Source organism: Hyalella azteca, unplaced genomic scaffold, assembly GCF_000764305.2.
Source record: "Hyalella azteca isolate HAZT.00-mixed unplaced genomic scaffold, Hazt_2.0.2 contig13542, whole genome shotgun sequence".
Lineage (NCBI taxonomy): Eukaryota > Metazoa > Arthropoda > Malacostraca > Amphipoda > Hyalellidae > Hyalella > Hyalella azteca.
This window is the reverse complement of record NW_025943460.1, coordinates 124,636-138,496: the sequence shown is the minus strand read 5'-3', so window position 1 is coordinate 138,496 and position 13,861 is coordinate 124,636. Positions and strand designations below refer to the sequence as shown.

Sequence of the window (13,861 nt, the reverse complement as noted above, 5' to 3'; positions counted from 1 at the left end):
TTATACGGTCCAGAACTTTAGCAGAATTTGAGCACTTGAAGTATTTAAGAGGATGTCAATTTTGGATTGCGATCGAAAAGGGTACCATCAACCCGCTTGGAGTATACAGCAGCCCACTTGACTAAATTCGATTGAGAAAAGAAGAGCAATGAAGTTGGACGGAGTGAACATGAGCAACCAAGAATAACCAAATATCGCTGATAAAAGAGCAATCAAGAACAGCCAAATTGAGAAAAAAGCAGCCAAGTAGGCAGGAAAGAGTAACCAAGTTCGGTTTAATGGAGGAAAATGACAATTACGATAGCCGTACCTCTCTCATGGACCACATCTCAGATCAACGTTTCCTGCATGTTGAGACGAGACTTTTTTTTGAGCGAGATAATGGTTTTCTATTACAAACCTCACGTATAAGTAGTTAGTGAGATTAGAACAGGTATCACGAGACCTGAGGATGAGTCCGGTAATAATTCAAGGTGATAGTGATTACGGAACAATGAGGCACCGAATAACGATTTATCGAGTACTTATTATAGAGATATACGGTTCACAATTCATTGGATGAGAAGTTGGGAACGAGTACATCCACTTATGTTATCTGCTCTAGACTGAAGGACTCAGCGTGATACAGCGCTTTTATTGGCGCAACCTACCCAATCAAAATTTTTATTCCTGTCAGGGACGTAAATTAGCGGCTCCATGTCCGCTTTAGGTTCTGGTTGTACGAAGGAGATTAGCAGCTGATTAGAATCCGGTCTATTCCCTGACAACCATTGGGCCAATGCGGGGCGAGCGTATTTGGCGCCTCGCCTGATACCTTCGGAACAGACACGGCCGAATCTAAAAATTGCGTTGAAAAATGCCCCCTCCCTTCCCCCATTATATGGGGGGAAATTTAATCTCTGTACGCTATATCTGTTCAGTATAGTACTACTCACTTACTTTTATGATCAGAGAACAGTCTATCAAAGGCTCAATTTCCATGCATAGACGTTTGCAACTAGTAACTATTTTGACATGGCGTGGATATCGTTACGTCAAGATAACTGATTCCAAGTACTGCAGGTCAAGCCAATTTCTCCTATTCCATCCAGCTAGGTATCCTGCCGAACGAACGTTATGTTTAAAATAATCGTTGAATTATTTGCCATATAGTTTTATGTAACTTTGGTCACATTAAATTTCTATCGAGCAATCAGTTCTGCAGGGGCCTCAAAATCCTGCGTCCATTGATGAAAGAAAGACCACACAATAGAATGGAGAAGTGACCATTCCAACTTCTAATTCAGTGACCATTCCAATATTGCTGAGCTCGGTGAAAATTTCATGAATCTATCGTCGAATAATTTGTAGTTCTTCATAAATATCCCAGTTTATCCTTATACTAGCATGTAACTCAATCATGAACCTGATGATAAAACGAAAAAGACTAGACAGTAACGGAACAAGAGCAACCAACTTACGAATACGCTTTGCAACCTGTTCCATCGTGTTCAGCTGGATCGCCCAGTGGTGAGACTATACTGATGAATCCTGGCCAGGCAATCGAGTGTTGTGTAGCCTCGTAGGCAATGATAAACATTCGCTTATACAAATCGATCCAGTTGACATGTTGATTTAAAAATTAGCACCCTAAGAATATGAACAGGAGCATATACACGATAATATTAGTTACACAAGAGATGGTCCACAACCAACGTCCGTACGAGACGAAGAACTGTATACCACTGCAGCCAAATATCAGTCTCCGAAGTCCGAACTACCTCTCACTGCCCAGCATAGTCTCAAGCTGGGTAGTTGGTAAACCCCACTCCTCAATAGAGAGCATAAATTAAGGGGATTATTTTGGTACCGCTGCCTCTGAAACGTTGTTGTTTTGGTGAACACACGCAATACACGCATCTTGACGTGTATTGCGTGACGCGTGGCGTGGAATGTTGCGCGGCATGTGGCGTGGCACGCGGCGTGGCATGTGGCGTGACATGTGATGATAAATACAATATCAATAAGTTATTAGGTGTTACCCTCGTCTTAAGTTCCCCCTGGAAGTTTTTCTTCAATTCTGAAAGCTCCCTCTGCCCCTCAGTCCCTCTTCGCTTATTGCCCTCATCTCCTCCCCCAACCTCATCCCCTCATCTCTATTTCTCATCTCCTTCCCTCTCCTTCTCCCATCATCACCTCCCCCTTTCCTCCCTTTCTCTCCCCCTTCACCCCTTAATTGCACGCGTGTTCATGTGCACATATCGCAAGGGAGTTCGTACAAGCGTAACACTAGCGTGTTCACGGAAACGTATCGCAAGCGTTTTGACATGAACGCACAGTATGCGGGTCAAGCGTATTATAGAAAATGTAACACCCACACGTTGACGTACACGCAATGCATCAGTGTTGAAACGCACGCTTGTAGAAGGTCGTGCTTCTACTCTCGCATCGTCTGGGTTTCTGAATCAGGGGCAAGTCACGCTCGCGCTATAAGAACTCATGTCAGCTACCGAGCAGGGTGAGCGTGCATGGGACAGTCTGTTTAGCCGCTTATTTCGGCTGTCTTGTGCAGATTCGGCTCCTAGGGCATGTGACTCCCGAAAACGGCTCCTAATTAGTTGCCGAATATTATAGGCGGCCGATTGGCGTCTAATTTACCTGTAAGGCGGCTATAGCGAGCCTTCGGCGCCCCTGAACGGAATTTGGATTTCGACTGGGTAGCTGATGTCAACCGGGACGTGAATCACAGCTGTGTAAATAAGGAAGCGTGCATAAATAATGATGTTTCATGAAGGTGCCCAAATAAGGAAGTAATACGAAAAAGGAAGTTCCCATGAATGGCTCTAATAATGGTATAGCAATTTGCACGCGACATTTGTGATAGATTTGCTTCATTTAATTCTTTTACCTATTCAAATCAATGGTTAAAATACAGAATTATATTTATTTTATGCAGAGTTTCTAAGTCAATTTTTAACGTTAATAAAAATAAAAATAAAACTATATTTCGATAATGATACGGACTTCTTTTAGCGATAAGAAAAAAAGCAATGTTAAGAAATTAACTATTATATTGGCTACCTATAAAACTTCAGACATAAGGCCACTAAAAAATTAATTTAATATAGGAAAAATCAACATTACACTGACTGCAACAAGATAATACTAAAAAACATGTCACAGCAATGAAACTTGAATTATCACTATCATCAAATTAATACTTGGTACGTATGAAATCACGGAATTTAGTTTTTGAACCGAATTTGGAACAATCTCTTTTAAAATTGTCCGGCAACTCGTTAAAATATTTTACACAACTGAAAACTGTAGCATGTTTTTTTTCTATTTTCAAGTAAACCGGAAGCAAATTTAAGCGTAAGATTCTTGCCATCAGTATGGCGCGGGAATGCCCTCTGATAGAACGGCAAGAGGCTTTTGTACCCTTGGTAGGGTGTCAAATGAATCTTGCCATCATTGACGCAGTCATATACCATTCACAAACGCACAATTCTGCAGTGCACCAGGCTTTCCTGGACCTGGCTAATGCATTCGATAGTGTGTCCCTGCACCCTACTGAGGGTGCAGGGACAAACTCTCGTCAGTCGTGAAAAGATCCGGTCAAATGACACGATTTTAGATCTTCTGTGAACAAGGCACGACAAGAAAAAGAATCGGCGACAGGCCACATCAGGCCTACACTGCAGCACCGAGATCACTGTTATGTTATGTTATGTTATGTTATGAGCGCGCTATGGCCGAGAAGGGGTGCCCACCCTCCATTCGGCACATAATCATGTCTGGTTACCAGGATGATTACCAGGTCCGGCACATGAGGGGTGTAGAGCATGGATATCCTCTTAGCCCTCAGTTGTTCAACTTTGTTATTACCCGACTGGGGTCTGTGTAAAGGGCGAAAGAGTCTCCATATACTGGCATTTCTTGATGACCTAATGGCCTGCTGTTCTAAACCAGGGGGTCTGCACTCTGCAGAACACAGTTGATGCTGTTTTGAGCGTGCTAAGAAGCGGGGGCCTACCGGCGAACCCTGGTAAATTTCGAACTCTTTATCTGGAGGTAGATCGAAAGCCAAAAAAGGGGTATTTCGACACCACTGCCCAGGCTTTAATGGTGGGTGAAACACCAGTGGATGCTATTGGTCCCAAGGAATCGTACAAATATATGTGTGCTGGTAGGGAGGGCCGCCAAAATGACATCCTATGGCAGCATATATTGGAGGATTCTAACTCTCAGCTCACACGCGCTCCACTAAAGCCTCAGTAACGGTTGTTTCTGCTGGTATCGATCGCTTCGAGTCACTCTGACTATAGCACGTGAAATAACTCCATTGTTCCGCTAGGAACTATAAGTGAAATGCTTAAAATTATATTAAATCACTTTAACTTAAAAACGTAGACATTTATAAATGGGTAAATAGTTCCAACAAATTTAAAGGGTAGTTCAGCAATTTTCGTTTTTTTTTTTGCTGCGGCTTACTCCGTTCTTGAAAGAATTACTAAAATCTTCTTTTAATTTACAATTTAAAAAATTTTGCGCAGAGAATTTCGAGAATTTCGGGACATTTAATTTCAATCGCCGAGACAGAAATTTTTGAGTTGTAAGCGGAAATCAATACATATTTTTAACGGGCATAGAGGAACAAGTGATTATCGTTAAAAATCTGAAAATATGTTAAAGACAAGAAGAAGATAGCTGAATATTCGAAGAGTTTAGCACAGTGATATGCAGCTTACTGAAGGTGAGAAGAATGGTTTGCTTAATGTCGTAATTCTAACTAAAAATCTTAATATGCACTGTTGATGGTAGTTAGAGAGGAGAAAAAGGTTAAAAGTGCAAAGTCAAAATAATGTAATATAGGTAAAGGAATCATCAACTGACAACCGTTATTTATTCGTTTCTCTACAAAGAAATGTCTCATGAATGTAAAATAAAGAAACGGGCTTCATTATATTGGTATATATAACCTTGAACAGGTTGTTCATTTAATTTCTAATTCATTTAATGTTTTAAATAACATTGCAGATATTTTTTTACATTTATGTTAATAGAGCGACCCGACTAATTTTTTATAATTATCCGCTTGTAAATTATATGTGAAATATGACGGAAACTGGTGTAAAACCCGAGGGCAAATAGGGAGCAAAAAAGGTAGAAGGGAGATAAAAAAATTGTAGTACACTCATATTCACTCCAGATCCCACGCTGCTCTTGGGGAAATGTTTGTTTTTTCATGTTTATTCGAGAAATGTTTGACGAGACATTATTTTCGTCATTGACACATTTCATCATTGACACATTTTATCAATTTAGCTATTCATCCATGGACATTCTATCGTTGCACAAATGCGTTTTGTTAACATAAGTGAATGTAGGTGCAATTAGTAAGCAACATGCTCATCAATTGGACATCGTATATAATAAATGATATATATTTTGTGATACACGTATGGTACCATCCCGAGGTTAGGTTGAAGGTAGGAACTAGTTCATTCGCTGAAATTTTGGTAAAAGTAGTCTTGTGGCAAGATCCTCTACAGTTGTTTCAGATAAAATAGCAAGCGAACAATCGCATCGTAACATTGGGGGATCGCCCTTGTATATCGAGTAGAATGCAAGTTGAGGCATCGCAACGATGCTCTTTATCGCGACCACTATCGTCTCAACGAATGACAATCATACAAATCAAAAGCTGCGGGCGTATAATTGTAGACATACATAAACTGGTAATCAGGATAATTCATTACAAAAAATAAATGCCTCGCCAAATGAACTTGCTTCAGGTTACTCACAGGTCCTGTCGTTGCGAAAGTCCTGCGGTCACGAGCACGAGCACGTATTATGAACAAACATAGACACGAGTTTATTGTAAGGATAATAATAATAATAATAATAATAATAATAATAATAATAATAATAATAATAATAATAATAATAATAATAGCTTGAACCACCCAGAATTAATTAATCACCGTAAAATAAAAGAACATAATATTCTCATGCTATTACAGCACAGAATTTATAAGAGTTGTTACTAATCAAGAGACTAAAAAAATAATCTATTTTTCCATATCATCATCACGTTATATCATATTCATACATTGTGCTATGGGTTCGATCCCATCTACCAGTGACAGTTCTTGTCAAATCTGCAAGAACTATGGGCGGTCAAGCACAGCAAAATCGGAGCAGTGAGTTGCGAGTTCGAGACCGCAATAAACTTTGAAAGATTCTGTTACATCTATTACAATTATTATTAAATGTTTTTTTTTTTTTTCAAGTATTGACGCAGCGTAATCAACGGCTGCAACTAGACCACTCGGACAACCATTTCGATTATATGATTGAGAATATTGCCTTCAGTTAGAATCTCACGAAATAACAGTTCCCGAAAGGTAATATTTTCCTCAGCATCACATGAACAATTCAGGCTTAGCTGAAGAGCAGCTTCTTCCTAGTCTTCCTATTAGGGACGTGACAGTTGGGACAGCCTGGGACGCATCCTGCACTGCGGAACACTCAGCCATCTCGATTATTCGATTGTTCCTTGTTCTTAGCTCTGGCATTCCTCCGTGTTCGTTTGACCTTCTTCCGTGTTCTTCTGGCATTCTTCCGAGTTCTTCTTCTTTTAGGCGCGAGAGATCGTGGATCCGCATTAGAAATAGATTCTTCTCTATTAGGTCCACGAGCGCCAGTTCGAGTCCTCGCATTCCCTTTATCCACGGCTGCTTGGGCCTGCGTTGCAGCGCTCGTTCCCGGCGCCTCTCCAGCCGCATGCGACGCCGCGGCGGACGGAACGCCTGTAATGCACGCGGGTATCGAATCGAATATCTGCCCAGGCGAGGTGGCCGCCCCTGGGCCGTTCGGAAACGTCGGCAGCATCGGGTTTTTCGGGGATCTTCGGGCCAACTTCGTGGGCGGACCCTGGTCTCTAGGAGACCCGCTGGAATGAGGCAAGTCAAGTAGAGGCGGGTCTTCAGTTTCTCGCTTCCTCTTCCCGCAGACTGGCATGAAGGCTTCACCGTTCATTTCATCCCTACGCAGCAGAGGGTGCGGGTGACTATCGTTGCCTACTAATGTGAGAGTCACTTTACTGTAGTAATCAGATTTAATTTCCAGGTTATTGATTACCATGTCCAGCGGGTGTACCTTGCCGTACTCCATGCCTGTCAACGATAAACAAATTTAGTAGAACATTATTATTCGTGATCTATAACCTATTGAATGTGAGAAGCCCCTTTAATTGTAAATATTGCAAAAAATCTCAGCTCCTGAATCAAAAACTAGAGTGCAGAAAAATTCTATATTACATCGCATTAGTTTCTTGAGGAGATACGAAGGTATGAAAACTTTCCTAGCAGGTCATGAAGCAGTTCTCCTGAGTTAGAACACAGCAGTTATGATGCAATAGGTCATTGCGGCACAGCCTAAATTTCTCACACTCAGCCGACCTTCATGGCAGGAGTTGATGGAGGCGAAGTGCACGTGTAGGTGGTAGAAGGAAGGCAGGTAGTGCAGGTACACGCGCAGCTGGTTCGCCTTCACGCCGTACTTCTCCTCAATAGCCATCTGTGTGGACCAGTCCATGCAACGAGAAACGATTCAAGGAACATTTATGTCATTCATTTCAATTTAATAATAAAATGATAACCAACGGTTGATTAGCAGGTGAATCCCAAACCTTCCATTGCCATGCCATGTTGATTTGATATCACATTAATAAAGCGGTCATAGCTTCCTATGTACCAGCTGACCCATGGCTCCGCACCTGAAACCTTATTGGCATAACAACTCTCCACACTATAAGCGGTATCAAACAATGCCTAAACTTGCTCAGAAGCGCCTAACAATCAGCACAATATTCACCGTGCCCTTGTCGCGGATGTTGTAGAGGAGCGGCAGGCAGTCCCTCGTCAGGTCCCTGAGGCTGGCCAAGTCCCTGCGGTTGACGATGGCCTGGCAGAAGAGGTCGCTCAGCTTCTCCCCCGTCCACTTCATGTCTGACAGCAGCACGAAGCCATTCAGGGGGTCGGAGTCACGCAGGATGACGCGATCTGCTTCGCATTTGTCGTCCAGGATGTTGTAAATCCACTGCTAGACGCAACCGTTATCATTAGTAACTTGAGACACGCCGAGCTGGGGTCAACATGTAGCCAATACGCAGTAAATTTTAAAGTGTAATCAAGACGCAAACTGAACACAGAAGCAACGGCTCACTCGGTCATGCGATAAAATTGATAGTCGACTGTGGGCAAGACTTAATTATCTTACAAGAGTTCGCCCCTATAAATCCATGCAATGCACACATATAGCCTTGTGACCACAAGCGTTGTGGGCATGCAGAAGCAAGTTTGCAATGCCCAAGCCATGCTCCCATCATCGTCCATGGCTGGCAGTATGCCTTCGAATCTCAAAGTGCGCTCGACTTTTCTGAGAAAAGTCTACGTTCACAGACTCTCTCCGTAGATTTCTGACGAAAAGTCTACGGTTTGAACAGCAGCAGCGTCAACAAATTGCAGCTACAAACCTTGTGAAACTTTCTCCGACTCCTGATGTAGGCCGCGGAGTGGGACGCGTAGAGCTCCGCCGTCTCACTCACCGCAACCAAGCGACCGGCGTCGAAAGTTGTGAACGCAGCTTCCGCTACCGGATATTTGATGGTCACTTCCACCTCTGTGAATTTGAGGGAAAAATTTAAAAGAATAGTCCGCCAAAATGCGAAGCAAATAAAGGATTTTTATTTAATTTAAACACGCTGTAAACGTGTTTTTATTGTTTTCCATAATGCTCTGATTCTGTAACAGTTTAGTGCTTCTCTAACGCATTATTATTGCACATTAAACTTGCTTCTGAGGCGACATCTACTAACCAGGGTTATCGTGCTATCTGCTCGTATTATTAAAGTGATGCCGAAGCATAAATGCAGCATGTGATAAGGTGGCAGAGGTGGAGACTGTGTGGTGTGAGGGTAGGGGCGCTGGGTGTGAGTGGCCGTACATACAGGGAAGGAGTGCTTTAGGTGAGATGGATTAGCTCACCCTATCCGTAAGGTCTATGGTGTTACTCACTGCTCAGTATGGTCTATGTGCTGCTCACTGCTCAGTATGGTCTATGTGCTGCTCACTGCTCACTACGGACTAGTGTGCTGCTCACTGCTCAGTATGGTCTATGTGCTGCTCACTGCTCAGTATGGTCTATGTGCTGCTCACTGCTCACTACGGACTAGTGTGCTGCTCACTGTTGAGGTGGGGCGGCAGGTGGGCGGTGTGGTGGCTGAAGACGTCGTTGCGCAGCAGCTCCGTCAGGCAGCGGCTGCTAGAGATCACCTCCTGCAGCCTCCGCTCGTCAACATCAAAACGCGCCTTCTGAAGTAGCATGATGCATTTCAATACAAATAAATTGCTTGCAAATTATTCTTATAAATATTTGCTCGGTAACATGTCCAAGTTACTTAGTTTATTGGCCACGTGTTTACCAGCGCTTCAGCTTTTAAGCTATCTTGCACCGAAAGTCAAGAAGTACATCACCAATGAGGTAGTAGGTCTAAATAAGCGAAAGTTTCCGAAATCAGAAACCGTTAATCATCCACAAGGCACATAAGGTCTCCTGTGGTCGGTCCGTAATAACCGGGAAGAAATAAGCAGCGCTAAGCATCTCAAAGAGACGAAGGGACAGGCGAACAGCAACATAAACGTATAGACACTCGTACAAGAGGTCGTCTACACGAGACATCGGTGCCCACACGAGAGACAGAAAAGGGAAATACAAAGAATTCTGCCTACATGACGACTTAACTCCACAACACGAAAATTCAGGCACCGCGAGCTCAGTGGTGGGGCGCTCAGGAACAATGCCCAAAGGAACACAAAATCCCAAAGCACTTCTGACCATCATAGACACACGTCAGAAGCTCCCCTCCAGGAATGTGACATGCCCGAAGAGCTCTTTTTATTATCAGGTTTAATGCAAACTCGATGTCACATCTGAGCAAATGCTCTGACGGTCCACCATCATCTAAAATGATAGCTGATCAATTTGATGAACTCTGATAGGAACAATTTCATAAAAAATGTGCCAAAAATTCTCTTTGAAGAGAACAAATGAATAAACTTTGCTGATTGTCATTACCAATTCAACAAAGCATTAAACCGGTCCGGGGCTAGACCACGGAGCTGTCCGATCCGGACCCAAAATAACGGCTGATTAAATAAATTTTACATCACTCAATAGTTGTGCATTATGGTCATCTCAACCTCTGAAATCATATGGGAATTGTTGTTGCAATTGTTGCTGTGCCCCTGCTGCAAAAGGAGTGACGGGAGTACTGTATATACATATAGATTCGACTTCAATTTCAATACAGAGCAAAATGAAGCAATCTTCTTGGTTCCGTGTCCATCCACAAGCAGTCAATTTAGATGTGATATCCTGGACTAAATTACAGAAGGTTTGTGTTTTATCCCTTGACAAGTTAAAGCGTTAAATTCCTCATTCAATGCGGATCAGTACGTAAAAATGATAACATTTTACACAGATAACATCAATCTTATGTTTTACGTATAGTCGCGTGACATCTGACAACTCGTGAGCATCACCAATGCTTGAAAATATTGAGCAGTGGCAATTATCATGAACAGATGGAATATCCGTGAGCAAATCTAGAGGTAGAATGCGTTTATGACCAATTGTAACAAAGTTGGTTCTCAACCCTGATAAGAGAAATTAGACATGACGGGAAATTCCCGACATATATACAGCTTGAATAAACTTTCAACTGAGATAAAACATTATGTTACTGAATAGGTTCATCATATACAAACTTTGATTAAAATACCATGTAATAGAACACAATGTAATGAGGGTTTACTATGGTGCAAATCATGGTCAATACCATGTAAAAATTGAGAATTGACACTCATATAACAAGACTAACCTTCAAAGTGATCACGGCCTTGCCAGGCAAGGCGACATGTTGGGCCAATAGTTGGACGGAGTAGTCGCTGTGACGCAGAACCTTCATTATTTGGAACTTGGAAATGTCGGTAAATTGGACATCTCTCTGTGACGAAGCCTGAACATCGGATTGCTGAGTGTGCAGACTTGGACTGATCTTGCATGAGATTACTGGACTCGCAACGTGCGTGTGTGCATTCTGCTCACCGTTAGGGTGTTCAGGCTCCTCAACGTGCGGGTGTCCAGGCTCCTGACCGTTCGAGTGTCCAGGCTCCTCATCCCGCGGATGTCCAGGCTCCTCAACTCGGGCCATCAGTGAATTGCAATACGTAGGCGTGTAGTCTTGCCAGTGAACGGAGGTCTGGTCTTATCAGCAGCTAGTGTGGGTGTACCTTCTCTGAAGCCTGCAGCTGCTAGACTAGACGGATGACGTACGAGTGTCCAGAGGACAGTGAGGTGGTAAAATGTTCTTGAATCAAAAAATTTTGCCAGCATTGACTCACAAATTTCAAAACTAACCAAGAATTCTTAATATTGTGAATAAAATTATTCTAAGGTCTGAAAGATTGGGTTACAGGTTACAAATAAATCAAATAGTCAAAGGTAACATAGTAACACAAAATTTTATTATGAGCAGTGCTTACACACACAACCTCAATTTACATTTTTAAGTAAAAACACAAAAAACTAGCGGGGTTTATAAAGAAAAAAAAATTAAATCAACCACTTATTCAAGAAAATACTTTTTTAGATTTAAATTCAAAGGAGCCCCTAAACAGTCAAGCATCGCCAGCTTGATCAAGCGTGATTGACCGTGTAGGAAACCGTTTGACGCTTGAAGCGAGGCTTGACGGTGATTTATAGAAAGTTTGATTGACGGAAAGATGCGCATATTTTTAGGAATAAGAAGGGCAAAACAGTATTTGAAACCATTGCTTATAACCAAAATCAACACATCAACTCAAAAAACAACGACTAGCGAACGGACAACACGTGTAAACTGATACCTTTCCTGATAAAAGTCTTAGTATCCTTTGTAATTGTTTCGGATGCAGCAATTTGCCTCTTTGAAAGTCAGAGAGGTTTGCCACATATATATATGTTAGGTTATAGACGCAAAAATTAATAAAGTTATGTGTGCAAGGATAAAATATCAATTAGCAGCAATAACAAACAATAAAGCGTACAATTATGTTTCTTTTTCTTTGTTTATAACATGTTTAAAAGTTACGATATCAAAATGTCAGGTGTTTCCCGTATTTTGTCCAACCCCTGTATATTTCTTAGCTAAAAAATTCCGAATACCATTGAAATTAATTTTACAGACTGCATGCAGCTTCAGGTACTGAGAAAGTTATTAAAAGGTGTCAATAAACAATTGTATCAATTCAATGTTTTTCTCTTCAATATTTTTCAAACTATACCCATCGGTTTCAACTGATATGCTCGTTGTAACACAGTTACACAGAGGCAAACGCGTAATCGATTTGAAGACCTCGATTGTCGTTGCAACACTGCCTATCTTCCACTATCAGTAATTCAGTATTGGTCCCGCCGATAACTGACGTACGTCACATGGTCACCTTCGCTCGTTCGTTCCTCGTTCAAACGAACATCAAACAATGCCTTGTCTTGAATAAAGTAGGTAATATTGAAAGTAGGTAATATTGAACATGTATTACGCATAGATGTTAAGAATGCTAAGAATGCGCCGCGGTTGTTTCGAGACCGTGGGAAAGGTTAGTTTACATTGAACGAGCGTTGCGAGGGAAATTCCATTCGAAGGAATGTAGCGTCTCTCGAGGGTTAGGCTTAAGTGTGCGCGACACTAGCGTATATAAGGACCTTAGAAATTCGCGCCAAGGGTTGTTGGTTCTACGGAGTTGACCGTCGCGCACGTACTGTCTGCAGTTAGCGGACGTAACGGCTGCGGCCGTCAGGCCCGCGGTGTTACCGTTTTCGAACATTGACGGTCGCGAGAAACTTAGACTCACCGAGGCACTTACTATTCCTGTGAGTGCGTCAAACATATACAATGGACGGCTACGCCTTCAACATATTATACGGTCAACATCAAAACTACGGCTGCGACTTAGTCATGAGACCTCGCTAGAAACCACGAGATGTACAACGATAATAGCGCACGTCATCAGAAGATCTAAGTTTCGAGCTCTACACCAAAAATCATCAGTACGAAACGGTCACGATTTCCATCAAGAAGAAGCGGTACGATTGCATTCATCTTCAACCGCCGAAGCACCGCATTGAGCCGAAGTAACATCATCGACAATGAAGACTACGCTACTATTCCGAAGTACGGTCATCATCAACTCTACGGCCAGACTGACCGTGAGACATCTATATCAACGAGATACGACAGCTATGAAGAAAGAGCAACTGTGAAGAGAGACGCGCGATACAGCTGCAGTACGGCCACTTGAAATACGGCCGCACGCGCGGTGACAGCCGCGGTACGGTCGCGGAACGTACAGCCGTAAATATGTGCGCAAGTTACGGTCGTTTACAACAGTCGTACGGCTCAACGGAACTGCAACGGATCACACGCTTTTTCCGGTAATATTAAATGATTTAATGATGTTAGCTTCGGACTTTTGATTGTGTGCGGATTACGTTTTTCATGTACTAGAGATTTTTGTTAACGTAGGATGTGAATTTGAAATTTCTCAATTTAATATGAAATGTATCAGTGTTTCATTACACCCTCTCTCTGTACTATATTTTGCCGAACCTGTCCAAAAAGAGAACCTTATTCACGTGCAAATCAAGTGCCACTCGGCAAACCACCTGACTAAACGATAAGTAATGAATACCGGTATCTTGAACCTGAACCTGAACGTAACGTAAAATTGGTGGAGTAATCACTCCGAGTCTCCAACTTTAAAATATATGAGAC

General features: G+C 42.3%; 1 protein-coding gene across 2 annotated transcripts; it reads right to left on the bottom strand.

The window, feature by feature from the left end:
- Positions 1-5,953: 5,953 nt before the first annotated feature.
- On the bottom strand, positions 5,954-11,460 carry LOC108682239 (m7GpppX diphosphatase). 2 transcript variants are annotated; one of them, XM_018171368.2, is made up of 6 exons: positions 10,928-11,460; positions 9,233-9,359; positions 8,522-8,667; positions 7,861-8,088; positions 7,446-7,563; positions 5,954-7,160 (listed from the first exon to the last, which is right to left on the bottom strand). In XM_018171368.2, exons 1-6 carry the CDS (start codon positions 11,258-11,260, stop codon positions 6,514-6,516), a joined length of 1,599 nt encoding a protein of 532 aa, XP_018026857.1. In that variant the 5' UTR covers positions 11,261-11,460; the 3' UTR covers positions 5,954-6,513. The 2 variants fall into 2 exon arrangements, with proteins under 2 accessions (XP_018026857.1, XP_018026858.1); XM_018171369.2 differs by having other exon boundaries at positions 7,861-8,085.
- Positions 11,461-13,861: the final 2,401 nt, after the last annotated feature.